Source organism: Phyllobates terribilis, unplaced genomic scaffold, assembly GCF_046119375.1.
Source record: "Phyllobates terribilis strain yellow unplaced genomic scaffold, ASM4611937v1 Scaffold_5__5_contigs__length_657084704, whole genome shotgun sequence".
NCBI classification, from domain to species: domain Eukaryota; kingdom Metazoa; phylum Chordata; class Amphibia; order Anura; family Dendrobatidae; genus Phyllobates; species Phyllobates terribilis.
In genome coordinates, this window is record NW_027362765.1 from 425,399,839 (window position 1) to 425,425,440 (window position 25,602).

The following is a 25,602-nucleotide window of genomic DNA, read 5'->3' on the forward strand; positions in this document are numbered from 1 at the left end:
AGTATCCCTGCATACATAGGAGAAATCTCACAACATATTTTCGGGTCCATTTTCTCCTGTTGTTTTTTCATTTTCACGGCTCAACGTTATAAACTTCTGTGGAGCGCCTGTGGATTCAAGGTGCTCACCATACCTCTAGATAAGTTCCTTAAGAGCTGTAGTTTCTAAAATGGGGTCACCTGTGGGGAAGGGGGGTTTCCACTGTTTAGGCACATCATTGGCTCTCCAAAAGCGACATGGCATCTGCTCTCGACTCAAGCCAGTTTTGCATTCCAAAAGTCAAATAGCGCTCCTTCTCTTCCAAGCCTTGCCGTGTGCCCAAACAGTAGTTTTCCCCCATATATGGGGTATTGATGTACAAAGGAGAAATTGCACAACAAATTTTGGGGTTCATTTTTTCCTGTTGCCCTTCTGAAAATGTATAATTTGGGGCTAAAGCAATATTTTTGTCGGAAAAAGTAAAATTTTCATTTTTTCCTTCTACGTTGCTTTTAATTCCGGCGATGCCCCTGAAGGGTTAATAAACTTCTGGAATTGTGGTTTTGAGCACTTTGAGGGGTGTAGTTTTTAAAATGGTGTCACTTTGGGGTATTTTCTGTGATATAGGCCCCTCAAAGTCCCCCAAAAAATTGGTGTTGGAAAAAAAAGAAATTGCTGATAAACTTTTAACCCTTCTAACTTCCTAACAAAAAAACTGTTTCAAAAATGATGCTGATGTGAAATAGACATGTGGGAAAAGTTATCTGTTAACTATTTTGTGTGCGAGAACTCTCTGCTTTAAGGACATAAGCTTTCTAAGTTTGAAAATTGTAAATTTTTTTTATTTTTATAAATAAACGCAAATCTTATCGACCAAAATTTACCAGTAACATGAAGTACAACATGTCACAAAAATGTCCGAATCAGTGGGATCCGTTGAAGCGTTCCAGAGTTATTACCTCATAAAGTGACACTGGTCAGAATTGTAAAATTTGGCCCGGTTATGAAGGTGAAAACCGGCTCAGGGGTGAAGCAGTTAAAGGAGGGTTCCCGTAAGATAGGTAGTCAATTTATGATCACAGGGGTCCACCCCACTAATTAAGATGGGGGCTGGATTTCCACCTTACTCCATGACTGTTTATTCATTCCCGGGGCCCTTAGCGATCAGACATTTATCACCTGTTCTATGGATAAATAATAAATGTCCATTGTGGGAAACCTGAGTGAAGAACTGTTTGGTGACATTAACGAATGTTCTGTCTCATAAAGGATTTGCCGAAAAGCGTGCAGTATGTGAAACTCCACACAGTAGGACTTAAAATCCCAGATGACGCCACCATTCACCAGTTCAAGAGGGTTGTATGGAAATTTTTGGCCGCTAATTCCGATAATGGTAAGAATTGTACGGCTGCAAAGTTGGATCTGAAAACTTTTGTGATTCCTTGTGTGTTTTTTTTCATCTCCTCTGCAGAATAATTGATCTGTAGCTGTTCTCTAGTGAGCAAATGTAGTGTGGTTATCATTTCTCCAGAATTAAGACAAGATACCAGAAAAAAAAACACATTTACCACTGGAAATATATGTTCGAGAGCTCTCGGGAATTACGCGTCTGGCCACCGCACATGTTCTCCTTAGAATCACTGTGTGAATACTTTATGTAATTCTGGACGTTTGAGGAAAGTTGATCAGAAGAAAATAAAATGTGGTGTTTTTTTTTTCTTACTAGATAAACTCATCGGTGTTCACTGTACAACTGGAATCAACAGGACAGGATATCTTATATGCAGGTAAGGTACATGCACTGCTCTCAGCACATGTCTGTAACTTTCTGGTTTAAAAGAGTTATCCACTTTAAGAAAAGTTTTTCCTCTAAGCTCAGTTAGTAGAAATAAAACATGTGCTTTAATTCCCCTCCCCAGGTCCAGTGTTGTGTCTCCACCGCTGCTCCCAGTGTGCGTGGAGTTGTCGGCAGCGCTGACGTCATGTCAACAGTTCGGCAGCCAATCAGTGAACTGAGCGGCTCATGCTGTTTATATAGGTGACACCTGCACTGCAGACAACACAGACATTGGAAGAAGCAGCGGAGACTTGGTGCTGGACCTGGGAAAGGGACGTAAAATAAGTTGTGTGGTTTTTTTTACTACTTAATGGAGTATTACTGGAAGAACCATTCTGCAAGGGGAAAACCCCTTTTAAGATGCATGTGCACTGTACAACCTGCCAATGTTAAATGACCCTCAGCCAGTAGGCGTTTATTAGCCTGGCCGACCGCACTTTATGAGCACAAAACGATCGTTAATGTAATTGTTTTGTTCGTATGGAATGTCACTGTGCTCGGCAGCACAGCGATTGTTCTCGGCAGCACATCGTCCTGTTTAGACAGTATGATGTGCTGTCTAGAATAATGATTGTTAATCAAGCCTATAAATAATTTCACACGACAAACGAGCGTGCTTCTTGCTGTCCTGCTGATTGACAGCCTGTTTACACAGGACTATTATCAGGGAACAAGGGCTTCTGGGAACGCTTGATCCCTATATATGCGGCCTGAATAAATGCACATGTACCCAACATTATATCTCAATATTATTTCCCTCTTTTTGCAATTAGGTACTTGATTGATGTTGATGAATGGCGTCCATTGACTGCACTATCTGGTGAGTGTGGAGATCTGTATCTGTATTTGTTTATGTATTTACTTCAAAACAACATTAAAATAACTTATTTCTTTCCCAATTCTTTTAAAGCCTTTGGTCAGTCTCGAGGCCACCCAATCGAAGGAACAGTCTACATTGAGGACATTGTGAAAGGACCTCCTCGAAGGTATGGAACCAGGTTCTCGGTCACAGATTGGCGCTAAGCTCTCACGTGGTGCATTTTCCGAATTGATATGATTGGTCTGAAGATAAGATCACAGGATCTTCTGGAGCAAGTTATACAAAAGGTGCAAGACTTCTGATGTGAGATGTGTAAGGTATTCATATGTCAAAAGTCCAACCCCTTACATGAGACATTCAAGGGGGTCTGTACTTTGCACATCTGACAGTCTGAGCCGAAGGAAACCGCAAACAGCGGCACCCAGATGTCCATTTAGTGTCTGTTCACGTCTGCACTATTTTCAATCACTTGATCAGTCATATAGTAGAAGGAGATAGTCCTCCGTCATGTGATGCTGTGTCCATACAGCACAGGAAGAAAATACAAATCTCAGGAAGCCCATACCCTCTAGATACAATTCTATTCAAGTGGCTGATTTGGACCGTAAAGTACAATCGTTGACTGGTTAGGCAAAACATTACATTTGTAGTCTTACAAAACATCAGTCGGGCTTGTTGATTACAATATTGGATCTGTTATTCTTTTGTTGGCCCACTTTCATCTAATATGTATGAGAATCTTAAATGACCCCAAACACTTCACAGATCGACCCATATTGGGTTTGGCATATATATTTATATATTTAAAGACTTTTGAATATTGTTTTTTACTTTTGTTTTTTCTTTTAGTAATGTTGGCATAGACTTGCCTCCAGTGTTTGACGACACAAAAGACATAGAAGAAGAGTTGTACAGTGATGATATGCCCAGGTAAGTGTCCGTCCTAAAAAGGCGCGCTATTGGTAACTAGTAGCAGTAGTTTCTAGTAAAATGCCCCAGAAGAACTTTAACATTTTGCCCCTATAGTATCCTCTATTTAATATGGAATTATTTATCTAACCCATTAGAAGGATTTTTTGATACTTAGGCCCTGGATTAATTGTGTGAACTGAGGCCTGAAAGCAAGAACCACTCATTAGATTTCTATTCAGTTGTGAAAATGTTCCCACAGAAGGGTGGATAATGAACTTTTCGTTTTTCTTTGCAGTTTTTTTTCTTTATTACCACTAAAAAAAGAGTAAATTGGATTTGTTGTGGTTTGTAAAGTCTGATCATGACTCTAAAGGAAAATGCTTCTCTTTAATTACATGGATGCTTATAATGCAAACCTGACCAAAACCTGTCAAAGGACTGGCAGCGTCATACAGTAAATCTAGTATTATCATTTTTTTTTTTTTGGAGGGGAGTACGTGTCCTTTTTGTAAGTGCCTACAATTAAGTACCTTAATGACCAAGAATTGATTTTAAAAAATAAAGTAGCATTTTTTTGCACATAAAATTGTCACTTTATCTATCTAAATGTGCCGTAGTTTATGTTCCACCATAGGGTAAATGCTCCTTTTTTTTCCCCACTGTGTTTAATGGGAATCTGTCAGCATGTTTTTGCTATGAAATCTGAGAGCAGCATGATGTAGGAGCCGAGAGTCTGATTCCCGGGATGTGTCACTTACTTGGCTGCTTGGTGTAGTTTTGATAAAATCCCTGTTTTCTTTGCTGGAGATGTAGCAGTGCTGTGAACACTGAGCTATGTGTATAGATAGAGAGATAGAGATATAGATATATAGATAGATAGATATACAGTACAGACCAAAAGTTTGGACACACCTTCTCATTTAAAGATTTTTCTGTATTTTCATGACTATGAAAATTGTACATTCACACTGAAGGCAGCAAAACTATGAATTAACACATGTGGAATTATATACTTAACAAAAAAAGTGTGAAACAACTGAAAATATGTCTTATATTCTAGGTTCTTCAAAGTAGCCACCTCTTGCTTTGATGACTGCTTTGCACACTCTTGATGAGCTTCAAGAGGTAGTCACCGGAAATGGTCTTCCAACAATCTGGAAGGAGTTCCCAGAGATGCTTAGCACTTGTTGGCCCTTTTGCCTTCACTCTGCGGTCCAGCTCACCCCAAACCATGTTGATTGGGTTTAGGTCTGGTGACTGTGGAGGCCAGGTCATCTGGTGTAGCACCCCATCACTCTCCTTCTTGGTCAAATAGCCCTTACACAGCCTGGAGGTGTGTTTGGGGTCATTGTCCTGTTGAAAAATAAATGATGGTCCAACTAAACGCAAACCGGATGGAATAGCATGCCGCTGCAAGATGCTGTGGTAGCCAGGCTGGTTCAGTATGCCTTCAATTTTGAATAAATCCCCAACAGTGTCACCAGCAAAGCACCCCCACACCATCACACCTCCTCCTCCATGCTTCACTGTGGGAACCAGGCATGTAGAGTCCATCTGTTCACCTTTTCTGCGTCGCACAAAGACACGGTGGTTGGAACCAAAGATCTAAAATTTGGACTCCTCAGACCAAAGCACAGATTTCCACTGGTCTAATGTCCATTCCTTGTGTTCTTTAGCCCAAACAAGTCTCTTCTGCTTGTTGCCTGTCCTTAGCAGTGGTTTCCTAGCAGCTATTTTACCATGAAGGCCTGCTGCACAAAGTCTCCTCTTAACAGTTGTTGAAGAGATGTGTCTGCTGCTAGAACTGTGTGGCATTGACCTGGTCTCTAATCTGAGCTGCTGTTAACCTGCGATTTCTGAGGCTGGTGACTCGGATAAACTTATCCTCAGAAGCAGAGGTGACTCTTGGTCTTCCTTTCCTGGGCCGGTCCTCATGTGAGCCAGTTTCTTTGTAGCTCTTGATGGTTTTTGCAACTGCACTTGGGGACACATTCAAAGTTTTTCCAATTTTTCGGACTGACTGACCTTCATTTCTTAAAGTAATGATGGCCACTCATTTTTCTTTACTTAGCTGCTTTTTTCTTGCCATAATACAAATTCTAACAGTCTATTCAGTAGGACTATCAGCTGTGTATCCACCAGACTTCTGCACAACACAACTGATGGTCCCAACCCCATTTATAAGGCAAGAAATCCCACTTATTAAACCTGACAGGGCACACCTGTGAAGTGAAAACCATTTCCGGTGACTACCTCTTGAAGCTCATCAAGAGAATGCCAAGAGTGTGCAAAGCAGTCATCAAAGCAAAAGGTGGCTACTTTGAAGAACCTAGAATATAAGACATATTTTCAGTTGTTTCACACTTTTTTGTTAAGTATATAATTCCACATGTGTTAATTCATAGTTTTGATGCCTTCAGTGTGAATGTACAATTTTCATAGTGATGAAAATACAGAAAAATCTTTAAATGAGAAGGTGTGTCCAAACTTTTGGTCTGTACTGTGTGTGTGTATGTATATATGTGTATATGTATTTATATTAATAAATATTTATTTTTATATGTATATGTAACGGGAGTTGCGTATCTGTCTGAAGCCTCTATAGACACGCCTGCGCAGTCTGGCTCCAGACAGAAGCACGCATTGAGCCATTATACAGGTAAGAGGAGTGTGTATGGCACCAGAGATAACGGTATGCGCATACCGCGATCTCCAGCGCCATACTTACCTGACCGGGAGGAGCGTTGCCGCGGCGCCTCTCTTTGCCGGAGACCGGGACAGGAGTGAGGCTTCGGAATCTGCGCATAGTGCTATCCGGCGCCATTTTACTGAAGATGCATTTGCAGTGTGTCTTCAGCAAAATGGCGTCGGACAGCGCAGTATGGGCATGCGCGTACTCCGGTGCCACACTCCTCCCCCGGCCTCCGGCATTATAGGACACAGCAGCGCTGGAGCACAGGGAAGAAAGGTGAGTATAAGGCTAAGTGCCCACGATGCAGAAATGCTCAGGATTCTTTCCTGAGCGTTTCTGCATCTCCCTGGCAGAAAAAAACGCATGCGGATTGTACATGCTGATTGTACATGCGTTTTTCCTGCCAGGGACATGCGGAAGTGAAGCGTTCTTCACATGCATTTCCGCATGCGGGTTGTCAAGCGCTTTCCAAGCGATTTTAGCATCACTTGGAAAGTGCTTGACAACTTGGTCACACTATATAAATCCATGCAGATGGCATGGATTTATATAGTGTGACCGAGAGAATGTAAAAAAATTAAAAAATAATGTATATTTACCCTCCGATGGCCCGCGCTGTCTTGCTTCGCTCGGTCCCGGCAGCGGTAGACTGAAGGACCTGCCGACGTCAGCGTCGCATGACCTGTCACATGACTCTGACATCAGCGCTGGTCCTTCATTCCATGGCGAAGTGTCGGGAAGCAAGGAGGAGCGCATCGGGGACCGCCAGAAGGTAAGTATATATTTATTTATTTTTTATTTTATTCTTTTTTTACAGCTTTTTTTAATGGTACGTGGGTGTGGAGGAGAGTCTCCTGTCCTCCACACCCGGGTACCGTCCGCACTTTAGAACGTGCCAATTACGCAAGTACAGATGCAGTCTTGCGGAATTGGCGCGTTCTAATGCAAGTCAATGGCGGCGAAAACGCAGCGCTTTCGCAAAGTTAATGGACATGCTGCGGATTTTTGAGCACAGCATAAATGCTGCGGAAAAATCTGCAGCATGGGCATTGAAAGTGCGGAATTGCATTGGAGACCATGGGGGAAGGTTTACCAAGCTTTTCCCAAGCTTTTACGCGGCTGAAATTCCACAGCATAAACACTTGAAAAACGCATCGTGGGCACACCGCCTAAGTGTTTATTTTTTTGTGTGTTCAGCGTGAAAGGGATTAGGGGTGCCATACATACCAGAATTGGGGGGTTTGGGGACCATGCATATCAGAATTGGGGGGTGTGGGGACCGTGCATACCAGGATTGGGGTGTGTGTAGGGACCATGCATACCAGGATTGGGGGGGTGAGGGGACCATGCATACCAGGATTGGGGGGGTGTGGGGACCATGCATACCAGGATTGGGGGGGTGAGGGGACCATGCATACCAGGATTGGGGGGTGAGGGGACCATGCATACCAGGATGAGGGGTACCACACATACCAGAATTGGGGGTGAGGGGACCATGCATACCAGGATTGGGGGGTGAGGGGACCATGCATACCACAATTGTGGTGTGTGGAGACCATGCATACCAGAATTGGGGGGTGTGTGGGGACCATGCATACCACAATTGGGGGGTGTGTGGGGGACCATGCATACCACAATTGGGGGGTGTGTGGGGGACCATGCATACCACAATTGGGGGGTGTGTGGGGACCATGCATACCAGAATTGGGGGGTGTGTGGGGGACCATGCATACCAGAATTGGGGGGTGTGTGGGGGACCATGCATACCAGAATTGGGGGGTGTGTGGGGGACCATGCATACCAGAATTGGGGGGTGTGTGGGGGACCATGCATACCAGAATTGGGGGGTGTGTGGGGGACCATGCATACCAGAATTGGGGGGTGTGTGGGGACCATGCATACCAGAATTGGGGGGTGTGTGGGGACCATGCATACCAGAATTGGGGGGTGTGTGGGGACCATGCATACCAGAATTGGGGGGTGTGTGGGGACCATGCATACCAGAATTGGGTGGGGTGTGGGGACCATGCATACCAGGATTGGGGGGTGAGGGGACCATGCATACCAGGATTGGGGGGTGAGGAGACCACGCATACCAGGATTGGGGATGAGGGGGTGCCATGCATACCAGGATTGGGTGATTTGGAGGCCACGCATACCAGGATTGGGGGGTGAGGGAACAACGCATACCAGGAATGGGGATGTGGGGGTGCCATGCATACCAGGATTGGGGATGAGGGAGGGGGTGCCACGCATACCACGATTGGATGATGGGGGCAGCACAAAAACCAGGAGGGGAGCAGCACATACCAGCATGGGAGACTATATACCAATAAAAATGCTAGTATAGATAGATATAGATAGATAGATATTTTTAAAAACTTTTTTTTTTCTACTTTTTACTTGCTTCAATAGTCTCTACAGGAGACTTGAAGCTGCGCCTCCAGCAGACCCTGGGTTGTAATGCCAACCCATCAGCGATCATGTGATAGGGGTGCTGATGGGCGGAGCTAGTGACGCACTTCCGATGCGGGCATGTTAAATGCTGCTGGCAGAGATTGACAGCAGCATTTAACATATTAGCAGCCGCAGGTGGACGTTATGTTTCGGAAAAGATGCAGGCTCTACGCCGGAGCTTGTATCCAAGAGGAGGAGGCGACCTGTGGTGTATAGATACGTCATACGTCTTAAAGGGGTTAAAGAGATTGTCCACTACTTTATCATTGATGACCTATCCTTAGGATAGGTCATCAATGTCTGATCGGTCGGGGTCGATACCCAGCACCCCCGCCGAAAAGCTGTGTTCGGCAGTGGCCGCCGGCTGGACCTGCTCAATTGCGCAGCTGCTCCGTCTTCTGATTGTGGCTGCGGCAGGGTACTGCACATCTGCCTCCTATTCAAATCAGTAGAAGGCGGATGTGTAGCACCCAGTTGCAGCCCTGTCCGAAGACGGAGCAGCTCCCAATTGAGGGACACCAATAACAGCTGATCTGCTGGGGTGCCGAGTGTCAGACCCCAACCGATCAGACATTGATGAACTATATACAAAGGATAGGTGATCAATGAAAAAGTAGTGTAGAATCCCAGTGTTTCTGTACAAAAAAATGCTGCTTCAAATGTGCATCAAAAACGCAGCGAAAAATAAGATAATCAGATTGCTAGGTTATATTTTGTTGTGGACACGTGCAGAAAAAAAAATGCATCTTTTTTGCACGTAGGAACACTGCCTTCCATAGCTGTCGGGAGAATGCTGGCTAACTCCCCTGACACGTCTGGCCCAAGCAACGATATATGGTCTGGTGTAAATTCACACTGTCTGATTTATCTGTAACATCAGGAGGTTCCCCATACACATCAGCTCATCAGCCGGCTAATGACAGCGATTACTCCCAAATCCATCATAAACATACTTTCCTGCGCTCAGCCCTTTTATAGTAATCAATATAGTAGAATTTCCTAAGGCCGGTTTCACATGTCTAAGAATGGACCATGATGTCCGGACCAGCAGCAGGTCTCCTGACCGCGGCAGCCTCGTATATGCCTGTGATGGTGTTGATTTCAGGTCAGGAGACCCTCGTCCGCTCTAAGCTCGGACAGAGAATGTTGGACGTGTGATACTGGCCTTACTTAGAGGGATCTTCATTACATGGTATGTCCAGTTCTGAGATGCATTTGTCATTAAAAACACTGATTTTAAATCCGTTATTGGATTAATGAGACGTACACTTTACAGATATGTTTTAACGTAACTCGTCTTGCAGGGATCGAAGATCACGAGAAAACATCAAATCGCTACTTGAGCTTATTCCGGGAAATGAATATGTAGATTTTGATGCCCGAGATCGAAGGCCATTACCACTTATGGGACCTAGGTCCGATGAATATCAAGATGACGGCAGAGGGTTTTTCAACCCAAGATCTGAATTTAGGGGCAGAAGGCTACCACTTGACAACATGGATGACGATATTGATCTTCGCATGCCATCGGAACGTCGAGGTATTCCGACCGGTATGTCAGAACATATGAACGCCCCTGAAAGGCTTCGAAGACCAGCTGATTTTAATCCAGATGGCAGATTTAATTCCGGACCAGAAAACAGACGAGACTTGTATGGATCCGAACCAAGGCCTCTTATGAACTTTCGGGATGGGCCTAATGAAATGCAAAGGCCACGTGGGATGCAACACGAACAGGGAGGGTATAATGAGCGAATGAGAGGCCAGCAGAACCAAGGCTTTGATGAATATGACGAGCCACCTTCCAATCGTGTGCCGTCATTCCAACCGGGAAGAATGAACACTTCTGAATATGATGGCCTAGAGGTTCCGCTTCAGAGGCGTTCATTAATCAACGAATTAGATTATCTAGACAGATTGCGTCGCCAGGAATTTCCAGACGAGGAAAATAAAAATGACAATTTTGACCCAAGAGATCAGGAAATTATGAGCGGTCCTTATAATGAAAGGATGCGCCCACAAAACGTAAGGACACAAGAAGGTCCTATGAATGATAGAATGAATGCCAGGAGTACACAGCTTCACAGCAAGTCTCTGAATGAAACAAGACCCTTTAGGGATAGATGGGATGTGGAAGACCCTGTACCTGAAAAAATGCACCCAAGAGGTCCCAGATTTATGGAGGGTATGGTTAACGAAAGATTTCCCCAAAGAGATGCCCAAGGTTTTAGAAATGCAGCAGATGAGAGGATGCATCTACAGGACGGAAGGGCAATAAATGGACCAATGGCTGAAAGGATGCAGTCCAGGGATGCACAGTTCATGGAAGGCCCAATGAATAATAGGATGTACTCTAGGGATGCACGACAGACAGAGGCTCCAGAAGGCCCAATGAATAATAGGATGTACTCTATGGATGCACGACAGACAGAGGCTCCAGAAGGCCCAATGAATAATAGGATGTACTCTAGGGATGCACGACCGACAGAGGCTTCAGAAGGCCCAATGAATAATAGGATGTACTCCAGGGATACACGACAGACAGAAGCTCCAGCAAATGAACGGACCCAGATGAGAGTTACAAGACTTATGGACCTTCCTATGAATCAAAGGTTGAACCCTAGGGATGGACAGACTATGGAAAATTCTATGAATGACCGAATACCACCAAGGGATTCAAGAGCCTTGACTAGGCCAATAGATACAATGATGACCCCCAGAGATTCAAGATCCATGGAGGGACCCCTGAATGCGAGAATGCATCCAAGGATTGACCGATCAATAATGGAGGGGACCATGAATGATCAAATGCCTTCAAGAGAAGCAACTGAGCGTATGCCCCTAAGAGAAACACGAGGCATGGAGGGGCACATGAATGAGCGAATGTACCAACGGGATGCGCCCACCATGATGCAGCGCTCCATGAATGAACAGATGCCCCCACGAAATACTCACACTGTGGAGCGCCCTATAACTGAGAGGATGTACCCACAGGATGAGGAATACCCAATAAACAAGCAAAGAGACTTCATGAATGATGCAAGGTAAACCGCATTAATCATTATACATTTCAGCTCCTCTTACTTTGCATGTTTGTTTTTTTTGTGAAATGCATATGCCGTGTGCAGCCCCCAATGTTTTATGTATAATGGAAACCAGTGGTATCCGTCACTCATAGGAGGGCAGTGTAAGAGAACTTATATTGCATCCCTACACACGGTGATTGATGGCGGTTTCTCTCATTTACACTTTGAACCTATTTACATACAGAAATATTGATATATATCAGGCAGGAAGTGCACTGGGGCATGTCAGTGCACTAGGAAGAAGCTGTCTGAGTGCAGTGACATGCCCCCTGTGCACTTCCATCCTGATTTGCATATGGCTTCTACATTAGTTTTCTCCTGACTGGCACATCGGATCTCTACAAAAAAAACTTATGATTTTTATTAAGGAACAAGTACCTATACAGACATGGCATGTTTTCACATATGGAAATAGTGGTGACTGGTTCCTTTTAAGGATGTCCTTGCCCAGATCCCATTTTTACTAGTATGTGCCTGGGTGTGGGTCCAGCTTTACCGATCTGTTAATTTGAACAGGCTGTCCCCTTCTTTACTCTGTACGAGGCCGATGCCTACTGCTGTTCAGTCCCATTTAGATGTACAAAGGACAGGTAGAATCTGCAAGAACGCTGTGACCCCTCTAGTCAACTGATCCATACGGGAACCCAGAGTTGTACCATTATCAATTTAATATTGATGGCCTATTTTAACTGGCCTCTGGCTTTAACAAACTTTTCATAAATCAACAGTTGAACAAAAGAATCTTTGGAATATGTATTCGATAAATCTGCTTTCTCCACTTATGAGCCACTTCTGCTTCCCCCTCTACCCCTTGAATGCATCATCCACTCTGAAAAAACTGCTAAAATCCATCATAGTTAGAGCAAGACTAACTGCTAGCTCACTGATGTGCCAGGTTACAGCTCCTGTTATACTCTTTTGAAAATGGATGTGGGAGGGGGGGCACTCGCACAGTAAGGTGCCAGGTTACAGCTGCTATTATACTCTGGAGAGGAGAAGTCTGGAGCAGTCAGCACAGTTCAGCGTCAGGCAACTGTTATACATCCGTACAGTGCTGGATTCACAGCCACACATCTCAGTACTGGTGTAGAATGTCCTCCATGAGCTGCAGCTTTTGGACATGTACTGCAAAGACCAAGGAGAGCGGGAATCCCTCATGTCTGTTTGTGCTGTGTATGGGGGACATCTTAGAATCATAGAATCATAGAATGGTAGAGTTGGAAGGGACCTCCTGGGTCATCTGGTCCAACCCCCTGCTCAAAGCAGGATTCACTAGATCATCTCAGACAGATGTCTGTCCAGCCTCTGTTTGAAGACGTCCATTGAAGGGGAACTCACCACCTCTCGTGGCAGCCTGTTCCACTCATTAATCACCCTAACTGTCAAAAAGTTTTTTCTAATATCTAATCTGTGTCTCCTCCCATTTAGTTTCATCCCATTGCTTCTAGTCTTTCCTTGTGCAAATGAGAATAAAGATGATCCTTCTACAATGTGACAGCGGCTAGTTTGCACACACTAGATCAGAGAGGACTGGAAAATAGAAGTAGAGCCTGTAGAGGGAAACCTGGTGGACATGCAGGATATACGTCATATAATGGCCAGAGATAGTGTTGTTACTCATGTACACACATCACATGTACCCTAAAAGGCTACTCTATCAGTTTCATAATACTAGAAAAACTTTTTGAAGAGACTGGATCATCTCTTCTCAAAAAGATGCCACCTCAACGTACATCTGATGACCATGGATCCCCCAGTCCTCCGCTGTCACCAGGGAAAGCTGTGGGCCACCACACTAGTATAACACGCGATCATGCTAAGTCTGCCAGGGTAGGAGCTGCTCATTTGATGGCTATCCGTTCTGGCTAATGGTGAAGAGTACCCCTCTCTGATGTCCGTATGACTTTATAATGACTGTATGACCATTAAATAAGCTTTTTCATATTTTCCCTCTCAAGACCCTTTGAAGGAAGAAAGATGAATCCATCTCAAGATTTACTCAGAGTAACCAACAGATTCGCTCCGTATCCTAACCTGATGAAACCAGGACAACCTTCAGGGCTGCCGAGACATGACAACCGAGACCCCCATGAGACGTTACCTCCATCGCAGGATACCAACCGTTTCCCACCAAGAACCCGATTTAACTATAATCTTGAATAATTTTTTAAAATTTCGGGAGTCAGTAGTTGTAAAGATTTCTTGTACTTCCATTTGTAAAATGTTCTAATGTCATAGTAGTAGTAGTAGTAGTAGTAGTAGTAGTAAATATGATCCTCTTTATTTTTTATTATCAGTTGTCCTTTTTTTTGTTCTTTTTTACTATTCTGTTACCTGATATTCTTGTTACATTATAACTAAAGAATTCTCATCTAATCTTCACGCACTATAAAAATCTACTAAGATGCTACAATTATAAGATCATTTTATTGTCAATTACTCAATACTCCATTGTGGCCCCACGATGCCTTGAGGCTGCACCCACCACACAAAGGACACATTTCCATCGTTCCTTTTGTACCGTGTACGTCTTCTCCATTTCCGTGGTGTGTAAGGGCATCACAATACTAGTTGATAGTTTACCAGTAGTTTGTTTGGTGCCATCTGAACCCCCTATGTATTATTGTATTATATGCCCTCTAAGACTTTTTGCTTTAGATCAGATGACGGCCGTATTGCAGAATATGTTGATTTCAATGCACTTTTTGCTGTAATATGTTATCAGACATTAAACTGTGTGGCAGTGTTGTGTTTACTATGATTAGTGATTTTTTTTGTTTTGTTTTGTGTGATTCAATTGGTGGCATCAAATCTCTAGGTGGGGTTGGTTCTGACTGTTGTGATCCTGCCAATTTGTTTTTGAGGGAGGGATTTTTAAAAGCCCTCCAAAAACCAACACCACATAAAATCTATGAGATGTAAGTCTAACAGTGTGTTCACACTGAGGTTTATTTTTTTTTTTTGCTTTGTTTTTTTTTTTCAGGAGATTTTGGAGCAAAAACTCTCTAACTGAAACTTGTGGTTTTTGGAAAGTTTCTGCTCCAAATCCCCATAAAAACCCCAGATCATAGCAATATATAGTGCTTGCTGACTTGTCTCTTACATAACAATGTATGCATTGTACACTGAGTAAAAAAAAATCTTATTGTAATAAAATCAAATCTGCACAGGGACCCACCTATTGCCTCATTTGTGTTCATTTAGGTGGGGAAAATTTGTAATCAACTTTCAAAAAATACATCAATTTTTTCCAACCTAATCTCTATGCTTTCCAATACATATTATCCATCTGTCAACACGTTTTCATATTCCCTCATTAAAAAAATATTTAAAGGGGTTGTCCACTACTTTATTATTTCATTTCATGTGAACAAACTGCCATAGGTACTATACTCTGTGTGATGCATTCATATCTCCCCCCTCTATTAGTCAGGCAGGGGGGAGTAGGGAATAATCTTTATTTATTATTACTTCTCCCTGTAACAGTGTCCTGTACAGGAGATTGTGCTGATGCAGTGAGAGGGGTTTAGGCTGACTTACAGGTCTGTGCTCACTGGTGGCTTGCTGCCCAGCAAAGGATGATGGGAAATGTAGTTAGAAGGGAGCAGGGGAACCTGAGGATAGGGTAATGGACAACCTCTTTGAGGCTGAGCTGAGAGCCATGAAACACCGCTGTCTTTTTCTTTCCATCAGACTCGAGTCTTTGTCCTCGTAGGGCTGATTTTCCACATAATCCACTGGCGCTCACTTAACCAACAGAATCGGCTTGTTTGTCATCATCGTCTGACTCTTTCTTTATGGCTGACACTTGTGCGACACTCCTTGAACTTCTCATACACTACTTCGCAACAATATAATTTCTCAATATTTTGCTCAACAGCTTTGATAAATATCAGCACCGCAGACACCCTCAGTTCACAACAAAAAAAAAACAAATCGCTGAATACTGCTCTTCTCTTGTGAAAATCACAAGGACAGCCATTGTTTCTCGGATCGCAGTGACAAATGAACTGATTTGATGTGTTCAAACCTGCACTGGGTAGATGGCAACGGAAAGAGCTGATAAGACACGTCGGCCATGAAAAGTTTTAAAGGGGTTGTCCACTCCTGCACGCTCTTCATTGAAGCACTTGTCCACTACTCGGACAACCCCTTCTCAATTGCCATATTCCCGTGTATAAATTAAAAAACGCTTATACTCACCTCCGATGCTAGGGACGTCGGTCCCAGGGCTTGCGTGACGTGATGTAACTTGAGCTCTGTAGCCAATCAATGACCGCTTTGCTCTCATTTCCTTCAGATGAAGCTGGCACCCAGAAGAAGTGACAGTTGCTACTGCTCTCTGACTGCCTGAAGATGTCAGTTATGTCTGAAGGAAGTAAGAGTGATGCGACCGCTGATTGGCTGCAGGGCTCGCTTGACATAATGTCACGCAAAGCCTGTGAGACAAGGCGCCAATGTTGCTTCCACTGCACCCTAGGTGAATATAGGCTGTTTTTATCTTATGCAGGTGAAATCTAGCAAGTGAAAAGGAGTTGTCTGAGTAGTGGTCAACCCCTTTAATATAAAATGCATAGAATTTTGACTTGCCCTCATATTTTGTATTTTCTAAAAGTTGATTAAAATAAGTTATACGGCTCCGGTCCAAATTGCGAATGTAAGTCTATGGGTCAGTGAAATAAATCAGACAGCGTCCAAATGTTATCTGTTTTCCACATACTGTTTGATATGAGAAGGTTGAGAAACCGCCATATTTTTTTTCTTTATCATCCGAGAAAAAGTGATAAATCTGGTGGTAAAAACTGACACATTGATCAGACTCTAATAACACTGATAAAACTCCGACTGAATTTTTGCATACAAGAAAAATTACTGATGTGTGAATGAGGCCTTAGGCTGGTTTCACGGGGTCTGTGCTGTGTCTCCTGACCTGAGCTGTCTCATGGGCATACGGTGCTGGCCAAAAGTATTGCCACCCCTGCAATTCTGTCAGATAATACTCAGTTTCTTCCTGAAAATGATTGCAATCACAAATTCTTTGGTATTATTCTCTTCATTTAATTTGCTTGCAAGGAAAAAACACAAAAGAGAATGAAGCAAAAATCAAATCATTGATCATTTCACACAAAACTCCAAAAATGGGCAAGACAAAAGTATTGGCACCCTCAGCCTAATACTTGGTTGCATAACCTTTAGCCAAAATAACTGCGAACAACCGCTTCCGGTAACCATCAATGAGTTTCTTACAATGCTCTGCTGGAATTGTAGACCATTCTTCTTTGGCAAACTGCTCCAGGTCCCTGATATTTGAAGGGTGCCTTCTCCAAACTGCCATTTTGAGATCTCTCCACAGGTGTTCTATGGGATTCAGGTCTGGACTCTGCTGGCCACCTTAGAAGTCTCCAGTGCTTTCTCTAAAACCATTTTATAGTGCTTTTGGAAGTGTGTTTTGGGTCATTGTCCTGCTGGAAGACCCATGACCTCTGAGGGAGACCCAGCTTTCTCACACTGGGCCCTACATTATGCTGCAAAATTTGTTGGTAGTCTTCAGACTTCATAATGCCATGCACACGGTCAAGCAGTCCAGTGCCAGAGGCAGCAAAGCAACCCCAAAACATCAGGGAACCTCCGCCATGTTTGACTGTAGGGACTGTGTTCTTTTCTTTGAATGCCTCTTTTTTTTTTTTTCCCCCTGTACACTTTATGTTGATGCTTTTTCCCAAAAAGCTCTACTTTTGTCTCATCTGACCAGAGAACATTCTTCCAAAACGTTTTAGGCTTTCTCAGGTAAGTTTTGGCAAACTACATCCTGGCTTTTTTATGTCTCGGGGTAAGAAGTGGGGTCTTCCTGGGTATCCTACCATACAGTCCCTTTTCATTCAGACGCCGACGGATAGGACGTGTTGACACTGTTTTACCCTCGGACTGCAGGGCAGCTTGAACTTGTTGGATGTTAGTCGAGGTTAGCCACAGTGCCATGGGGTTTAAACTTCTTGATGACAGTGCGCACGGAAGACACAGGAACATTCAGGTCTTTGGAGATGGACTTGTAGCCTTGAGATTGCTCATGCTTCCTCACAATTTGGTTTCTCAAGTCCTCAGACAGTTCTTTGGTCTTCTTTCTTTTCTCCATGCTCAATGTGGTACACACAAGGACACAGGACAGAGGTTGAGTCAACTTTAATCCATGTTAACTGGCTGCAAGTGTGATTTAGTTATTGCCAACACCTGTTAGGTGCCACAGGTAAGTTACAGGTGCTGTTAATTACACGAATTAGAGAAGCATCACATGATTTTTCAAAGGGTGCCAATACTTTTGTCCACCCCCTTTTTTAGGTTTGGTGTGGAATTATATCCAATTTGGCTTTAGGACAATTCTTTTTGTGTTTTTTTTCATTGAAGACAAATTAAATGAAGAGAATAATACCAAAGAATTTGTGATTGCAATCATTTTCAGGAAGAAACTGCGTATTATCTGACAGAATTGCAGGGGTGCCAATACTTTTGACCAGCACTGTATATTAGACAATTAGACCCAGTCTGGACACCTTGCAATTGGCACCAGATATTCCAATCCCAGCACGGACCTTTAGAAACCAGCCTTAATTTCCACATTCAGATACACTGGGATCAATCAAGGAATGTTCCTTGTTTCGGTTTATAATAAAAACCACATGTAATCTGCACAAAAGGGAAAGGGGAACATTATATACACTGCTCAAAAAAAAAAAAAATGAACACTTAAACATCAGAATATAACGCCAAGAAAATCAAACTTCTGTGAAATTAAACTGTCCACTTGGGAAGAAACACTGACTGACAATCAATTTCACATGCTGTTGTGCAAATGGAAAAGCCAATAGATGGAAATTATTGGCAATTATCAAGACACCCTCAATAAAGGAGTGGTTCTGCAGGTGGGGACCACAGACCACGTCTCAGTACCAATCCTTTCTGGCTGATGTTTTGGTCACTTTTGAATGTTGGTTGTGCTTTCACACTCGTGGTAGCATGAGATGGACTCTACAACCCACAGAAGTTGCTCAGGTAGTGCAGCTCATTCAGGATGGCACATCAATGCGAGCTGTGGCAAGAAGGTTTGCTGTGTGTCAGCGTAGTGTCCAGAGGCTGGAGGCGCTACCAGGAGACAGGCCAGTACACCAGGAGACGTGGAGGGGGCCGTAGGAGGGCAACAACCCAGCAGCAGGACCGCTACCTCTGCCTTTGTGCAAGGAGGAACAGGAGGAGCACTGCCAGAGCCCTGCAAAATGACTTCCAGCAGGCCACAAATGTGCATGTGTCTGCACAAACGGTTAGAAACAAACTCCATGAGGATGGTATGAGGGCCCGACATCCACAGATGGGGGTTGTGCTCACAGCCCAACACCGTGCAGGACGCTTGGCATTTGTCACAGAACACCAGGATTGGCAAAGTCGCCACTGGTGCCCTGTGCTCTTCACAGATGAAAGCAGGTTCACACTGAGCACATGTGACAGAGTCTGGAGACGCCGTGGAGAGCGATCTGCTGCCTGCAACATCCTTCAGCATGACCGGTTTGGCAGTGGGTCAGTAATGGTGTGGGGTGGCATTTCTTTGGAGGGCAGCACAGCCCTCCATGTGCTCGCCAGAGGGAGCCTGACTGCCATTAGGTCCCGAGATGAGATCCTCAGACCCCTTGTGAGACCATATGCTGGTGTGGTTGGCCCTGGGTTCCTCCTAATGCAGGACAATGCCAGACCTCATGTGGCTGGAGTGTGTCAGCAGTTCCTGCAAGATGAAGGCATTGAAGCTATGGACTGGCCCACCCGTTCCCCAGACCTGAATGCGATTGAGCACATCTGGGACATCATGTCTCGCTCCATCCACCAACGTCACGTTGCACCACAGACTGTTCAGGAGTTGGCGGATGCTTTAGTCCAGGTCTGGGAGGAGATCACACAGGAGACCATCCGCAACCTCATCAGGAGCATGCCCAGGCGTTGTAGGGAGGTCATACAGGCACGTGGAGGCCACACACAATACTGAGCCTCATTTTGACTTGTTTTAAGGACATTACATCAAAGTTGGATCAGCCTGTAGTGTGTTTTTCCACTTTAATTTTGCGGGTGACTCCAAATCCAGGCCTCCATGGGTTAATAAATTTGATTTCCATTGATGATTTTTGTGTGATTTTGTTGTCAGCACATTCAACTTTGTACAGAACAAAGTATTCAATGAGAATATTTCATTCATTCAGATCTAGGATGTGTTATTTGAGTGTTCCCTTTATTTTTTTGAGCAGTGTGTATATATACAGTACAGACCAAAAGTTTGGACACACCTTCTCATTTAAAGATTTTTCTGTATTTTCATGACTTTGAAAATTGTACATTCACACTGAAGGCATCAAAACTATGAATTAACATATGTGGAATTATATACTTAACAAAAATGTGTGAAACAACTGAAAATATGTCTTATATTCTAGGTTCTCCAAAGTAGCCACCTTTTGCTTTGATGACTGCTTTGCACACTCTTGGCATTCTCTTGATGAGCTTCAAGAGGTAGTCACCGGAAATGGTCTTCCAACAATCTTGAAGGAGTTCCCAGAGATGCTTAGCACTTGTTGGCCCTTTTGCCTTCACTCTGCGGTCCAGCTCACCCCAAACCATCTCAATTGGGTTCAGGTCTTGTGACTGTGGAGGCCAGGTCATGTGGCGTAGCACCCCATCACTCTCCTTCTTGGTCAAATAGCCCTTACACAGCCTGGAGGTGTGTTTGGGGTCATTGTCCTGTTGAAAAAATAAATGATGGTCCAACTAAACGCAAACCGGATGGAATAGCATGCCGCTGCGAGATGCTGTGGTGGCCATGCTGGTTCAGCATGCCTTCAATTTTGAATAAATCCCCAACAGTGTCACCAGCAAAGCACCCTCACACCATCACACCTCCTCCCATGCTTCACAGTAGGAACCAGGCATGTAGAGTCCATCCGTTCACCTTTTCTGCGTCGCACAAAGACACGGTGGTTGGAACCAAAGATCTCAAATTTGGACTCATCAGACCAAAGCACAGATTTCCACTGGTCTAATGTCCATTCCTTGTGTTCTTTAGCCCAAACAAGTCTCTTCTGCTTGTTGCCTGTCCTTAGCAGTGGTTTCCTAGCTGCTATTTTACCATGAAGGCCTGCTGCACAAAGTCTCCTCTTAACAGTTGTTGAAGAGATGTGTCTGCTGATAGAACTCTGTGTGGCATTGACCTGGTCTCTAATCTGAGCTGCTGTTAACCTGCGATTTCTGAGGCTGGTGACTCGGATAAACTTATCCTCAGAAGCAGAGGTGACTCTTGGTCTTCCTTTCCTGGGCCGGTCCTCATGTGAGCCAGTTTCTTTGTAGCTCTTGATGGTTTTTGCAACTGCACTTGGGGACACATTCAAAGTTTTTCCAATTTTTCGGACTGACTGACCTTCATTTCTTAAAGTAATGATGGCCACTCATTTTTCTTTACTTAGCTGCTTTTTTCTTGCCATAATACAAATTCTAACAGTCTATTCAGTAGGACTATCAGCTGTGTATCCACCAGACTTCTGCACAACACAACTGATGGTCCCAACCCCATTTATAAGGCAAGAAATCCCACTTATTAAACCTGACAGGGCACACCTGTGAAGTGAAAACCATTTCCGGTGACTACCTCTTGAAGCTCATCAAGAGAATGCCAAGAGTGTGCAAAGCAGTCATCAAAGCAAAAGGTGGCTACTTTGAAGAACCTAGAATATAAGACATATTTTCAGTTGTTTCACACTTTTTTGTTAAGTATATAATTCCACATGTGTTAATTCATAGTTTTGATGCCTTCAGTGTGAATGTACAATTTTCATAGTGATGAAAATACAGAAAAATCTTTAAATGAGAAGGTGTGTCCAAACTTTTGGTCTGTACTGTGTGTGTGTATGTATATATGTGTATATGTATTTATATTAATAAATATTTATTTTTATATGTATATGTAACGGGAGTTGCGTATCTGTCTGAAGCCTCTATAGACACGCCTGCGCAGTCTGGCTCCAGACAGAAGCACGCATTGAGCCATTATACAGGTAAGAGGAGTGTGTATGGCACCAGAGATAACGGTATGCGCATACCGCGATCTCCAGCGCCATACTTACCTGACCGGGAGGAGCGTTGCCGCGGCGCCTCTCTTTGCCGGAGACCGGGACAGGAGTGAGGCTTCGGAATCTGCGCATAGTGCTATCCGGCGCCATTTTACTGAAGATGCATTTGCAGTGTGTCTTCAGCAAAATGGCGTCGGACAGCGCAGTATGGGCATGCGCGTACTCCGGTGCCACACTCCTCCCCCGGCCTCCGGCATTATAGGACACAGCAGCGCTGGAGCACAGGGAAGAAAGGTGAGTATAAGGCTAAGTGCCCACGATGCAGAAATGCTCAGGATTCTTTCCTGAGCGTTTCTGCATCTCCCTGGCAGAAAAAAACGCATGCGGATTGTACATGCTGATTGTACATGCGTTTTTCCTGCCAGGGACATGCGGAAGTGAAGCGTTCTTCACATGCATTTCCGCATGCGGGTTGTCAAGCGCTTTCCAAGCGATTTTAGCATCACTTGGAAAGTGCTTGACAACTTGGTCACACTATATAAATCCATGCAGATGGCATGGATTTATATAGTGTGACCGAGAGAATGTAAAAAAATTAAAAAATAATGTATATTTACCCTCCGATGGCCCGCGCTGTCTTGCTTCGCTCGGTCCCGGCAGCGGTAGACTGAAGGACCTGCCGACGTCAGCGTCGCATGACCTGTCACATGACTCTGACATCAGCGCTGGTCCTTCATTCCATGGCGAAGTGTCGGGAAGCAAGGAGGAGCGCATCGGGGACCGCCAGAAGGTAAGTATATATTTATTTATTTTTTATTTTATTCTTTTTTTACAGCTTTTTTTAATGGTACGTGGGTGTGGAGGAGAGTCTCCTGTCCTCCACACCCGGGTACCGTCCGCACTTTAGAACGTGCCAATTACGCAAGTACAGATGCAGTCTTGCGGAATTGGCGCGTTCTAATGCAAGTCAATGGCGGCGAAAACGCAGCGCTTTCGCAAAGTTAATGGACATGCTGCGGATTTTTGAGCACAGCATAAACGCTGCGGAAAAATCTGCAGCATGGGCATTGAAAGTGCGGAATTGCATTGGAGACCATGGGGGAAGGTTTACCAAGCTTTTCCCAAGCTTTTACGCGGCTGAAATTCCACAGCATAAACACTTGAAAAACGCATCGTGGGCACACCGCCTAAGTGTTTATTTTTTTGTGTGTTCAGCGTGAAAGGGATTAGGGGTGCCATACATACCAGAATTGGGGGGTTTGGGGACCATGCATATCAGAATTGGGGGGTGTGGGGACCGTGCATACCAGGATTGGGGTGTGTGTAGGGACCATGCATACCAGGATTGGGGGGGTGAGGGGACCATGCATACCAGGATTGGGGGGGTGTGGGGACCATGCATACCAGGATTGGGGGGGTGAGGGGACCATGCATACCAGGATTGGGGGGTGAGGGGACCATGCATACCAGGATGAGGGGTACCACACATACCAGAATTGGGGGTGAGGGGACCATGCATACCAGGATTGGGGGGTGAGGGGACCATGCATACCACAATTGTGGTGTGTGGAGACCATGCATACCAGAATTGGGGGGTGTGTGGGGACCATGCATACCACAATTGGGGGGTGTGTGGGGGACCATGCATACCACAATTGGGGGGTGTGTGGGGACCATGCATACCAGAATTGGGGGGTGTGTGGGGGACCATGCATACCAGAATTGGGGGGTGTGTGGGGGACCATGCATACCAGAATTGGGGGGTGTGTGGGGGACCATGCATACCAGAATTGGGGGGTGTGTGGGGGACCATGCATACCAGAATTGGGGGGTGTGTGGGGGACCATGCATACCAGAATTGGGGGGTGTGTGGGGACCATGCATACCAGAATTGGGGGGTGTGTGGGGACCATGCATACCAGAATTGGGGGGTGTGTGGGGACCATGCATACCAGAATTGGGGGGTGTGTGGGGACCATGCATACCAGAATTGGGTGGGGTGTGGGGACCATGCATACCAGGATTGGGGGGTGAGGGGACCATGCATACCAGGATTTGGGGGGTGAGGAGACCACGCATACCAGGATTGGGGATGAGGGGGTGCCATGCATACCAGGATTGGGTGATTTGGAGGCCACGCATACCAGGATTGGGGGGTGAGGGAACAACGCATACCAGGAATGGGGATGTGGGGGTGCCATGCATACCAGGATTGGGGATGAGGGAGGGGGTGCCACGCATACCAGGATTGGATGATGGGGGCAGCACAAAAACCAGGAGGGGAGCAGCACATACCAGCATGGGAGACTATATACCAATAAAAATGCTAGTATAGATAGATATAGATAGATAGATATTTTTAAAAACTTTTTTTTTTCTACTTTTTACTTGCTTCAATAGTCTCTACAGGAGACTTGAAGCTGCGCCTCCAGCAGACCCTGGGTTGTAATGCCAACCCATGAGCGATCATGTGATAGGGGTGCTGATGGGCGGAGCTAGTGACGCACTTCCGGTGCGGGCATGTTAAATGCTGCTGGCAGAGATTGACAGCAGCATTTAACATATTAGCAGCCGCAGGTGGACGTTATGTTTCGGAAAAGATGCAGGCTCTACGCCGGAGCTTGTATCCAAGAGGAGGAGGCGACCTGTGGTGTATAGATACGTCATACGTCTTAAAGGGGTTAAAGAGATTGTCCACTACTTTATCATTGATGACCTATCCTTAGGATAGGTCATCAATGTCTGATCGGTCGGGGTCGATACCCAGCACCCCCGCCGAAAAGCTGTGTTCGGCAGTGGCCGCCGGCTGGACCTGCTCAATTGCGCAGCTGCTCCGTCTTCTGATTGTGGCTGCGGCAGGGTACTGCACATCTGCCTCCTATTCAAATCAGTAGAAGGCGGATGTGTAGCACCCAGTTGCAGCCCTGTCCGAAGACGGAGCAGCTCCCAATTGAGGGACACCAATAACAGCTGATCTGCTGGGGTGCCGAGTGTCAGACCCCAACCGATCAGACATTGATGAACTATATACAAAGGATAGGTGATCAATGAAAAAGTAGTGTAGAATCCCAGTGTTTCTGTACAAAAAAATGCTGCTTCAAATGTGCATCAAAAACGCAGCGAAAAATAAGATAATCAGATTGCTAGGTTATATTTTGTTGTGGACACGTGCAGAAAAAAAAATGCATCTTTTTTGCACGTAGGAACACTGCCTTCCATAGCTGTCGGGAGAATGCTGGCTAACTCCCCTGACACGTCTGGCCCAAGCAACGATATATGGTCTGGTGTAAATTCACACTGTCTGATTTATCTGTAACATCAGGAGGTTCCCCATACACATCAGCTCATCAGCCGGCTAATGACAGCGATTACTCCCAAATCCATCATAAACATACTTTCCTGCGCTCAGCCCTTTTATAGTAATCAATATAGTAGAATTTCCTAAGGCCGGTTTCACATGTCTAAGAATGGACCATGATGTCCGGACCAGCAGCAGGTCTCCTGACCGCGGCAGCCTCGTATATGCCTGTGATGGTGTTGATTTCAGGTCAGGAGACCCTCGTCCGCTCTAAGCTCGGACAGAGAATGTTGGACGTGTGATACTGGCCTTACTTAGAGGGATCTTCATTACATGGTATGTCCAGTTCTGAGATGCATTTGTCATTAAAAACACTGATTTTAAATCCGTTATTGGATTAATGAGACGTACACTTTACAGATATGTT

The 25,602-nt window shown here is 44.8% G+C and overlaps 1 protein-coding gene across 1 annotated transcript in view; it reads left to right on the plus strand.

Moving 5' to 3' along the window:
• LOC141273422 (uncharacterized) overlaps window positions 1-14,964 on the plus strand; it is a 42,839-nt gene extending 27,875 nt beyond the window's left edge. Inside the window, exons 4-10 of the mRNA XM_073685228.1 lie at window positions 1,249-1,372; window positions 1,706-1,766; window positions 2,590-2,636; window positions 2,727-2,802; window positions 3,486-3,566; window positions 10,002-11,741; window positions 13,742-14,964. Coding sequence (XP_073541329.1) covers window positions 1,249-1,372; window positions 1,706-1,766; window positions 2,590-2,636; window positions 2,727-2,802; window positions 3,486-3,566; window positions 10,002-11,741; window positions 13,742-13,946 — 2,334 coding nt within the window. The 3' untranslated portion in view covers window positions 13,947-14,964. The remainder of the gene's footprint in view (window positions 1-1,248; window positions 1,373-1,705; window positions 1,767-2,589; window positions 2,637-2,726; window positions 2,803-3,485; window positions 3,567-10,001; window positions 11,742-13,741) is intronic.
• The last annotated feature ends 10,638 nt before the right edge of the window (window positions 14,965-25,602 follow it).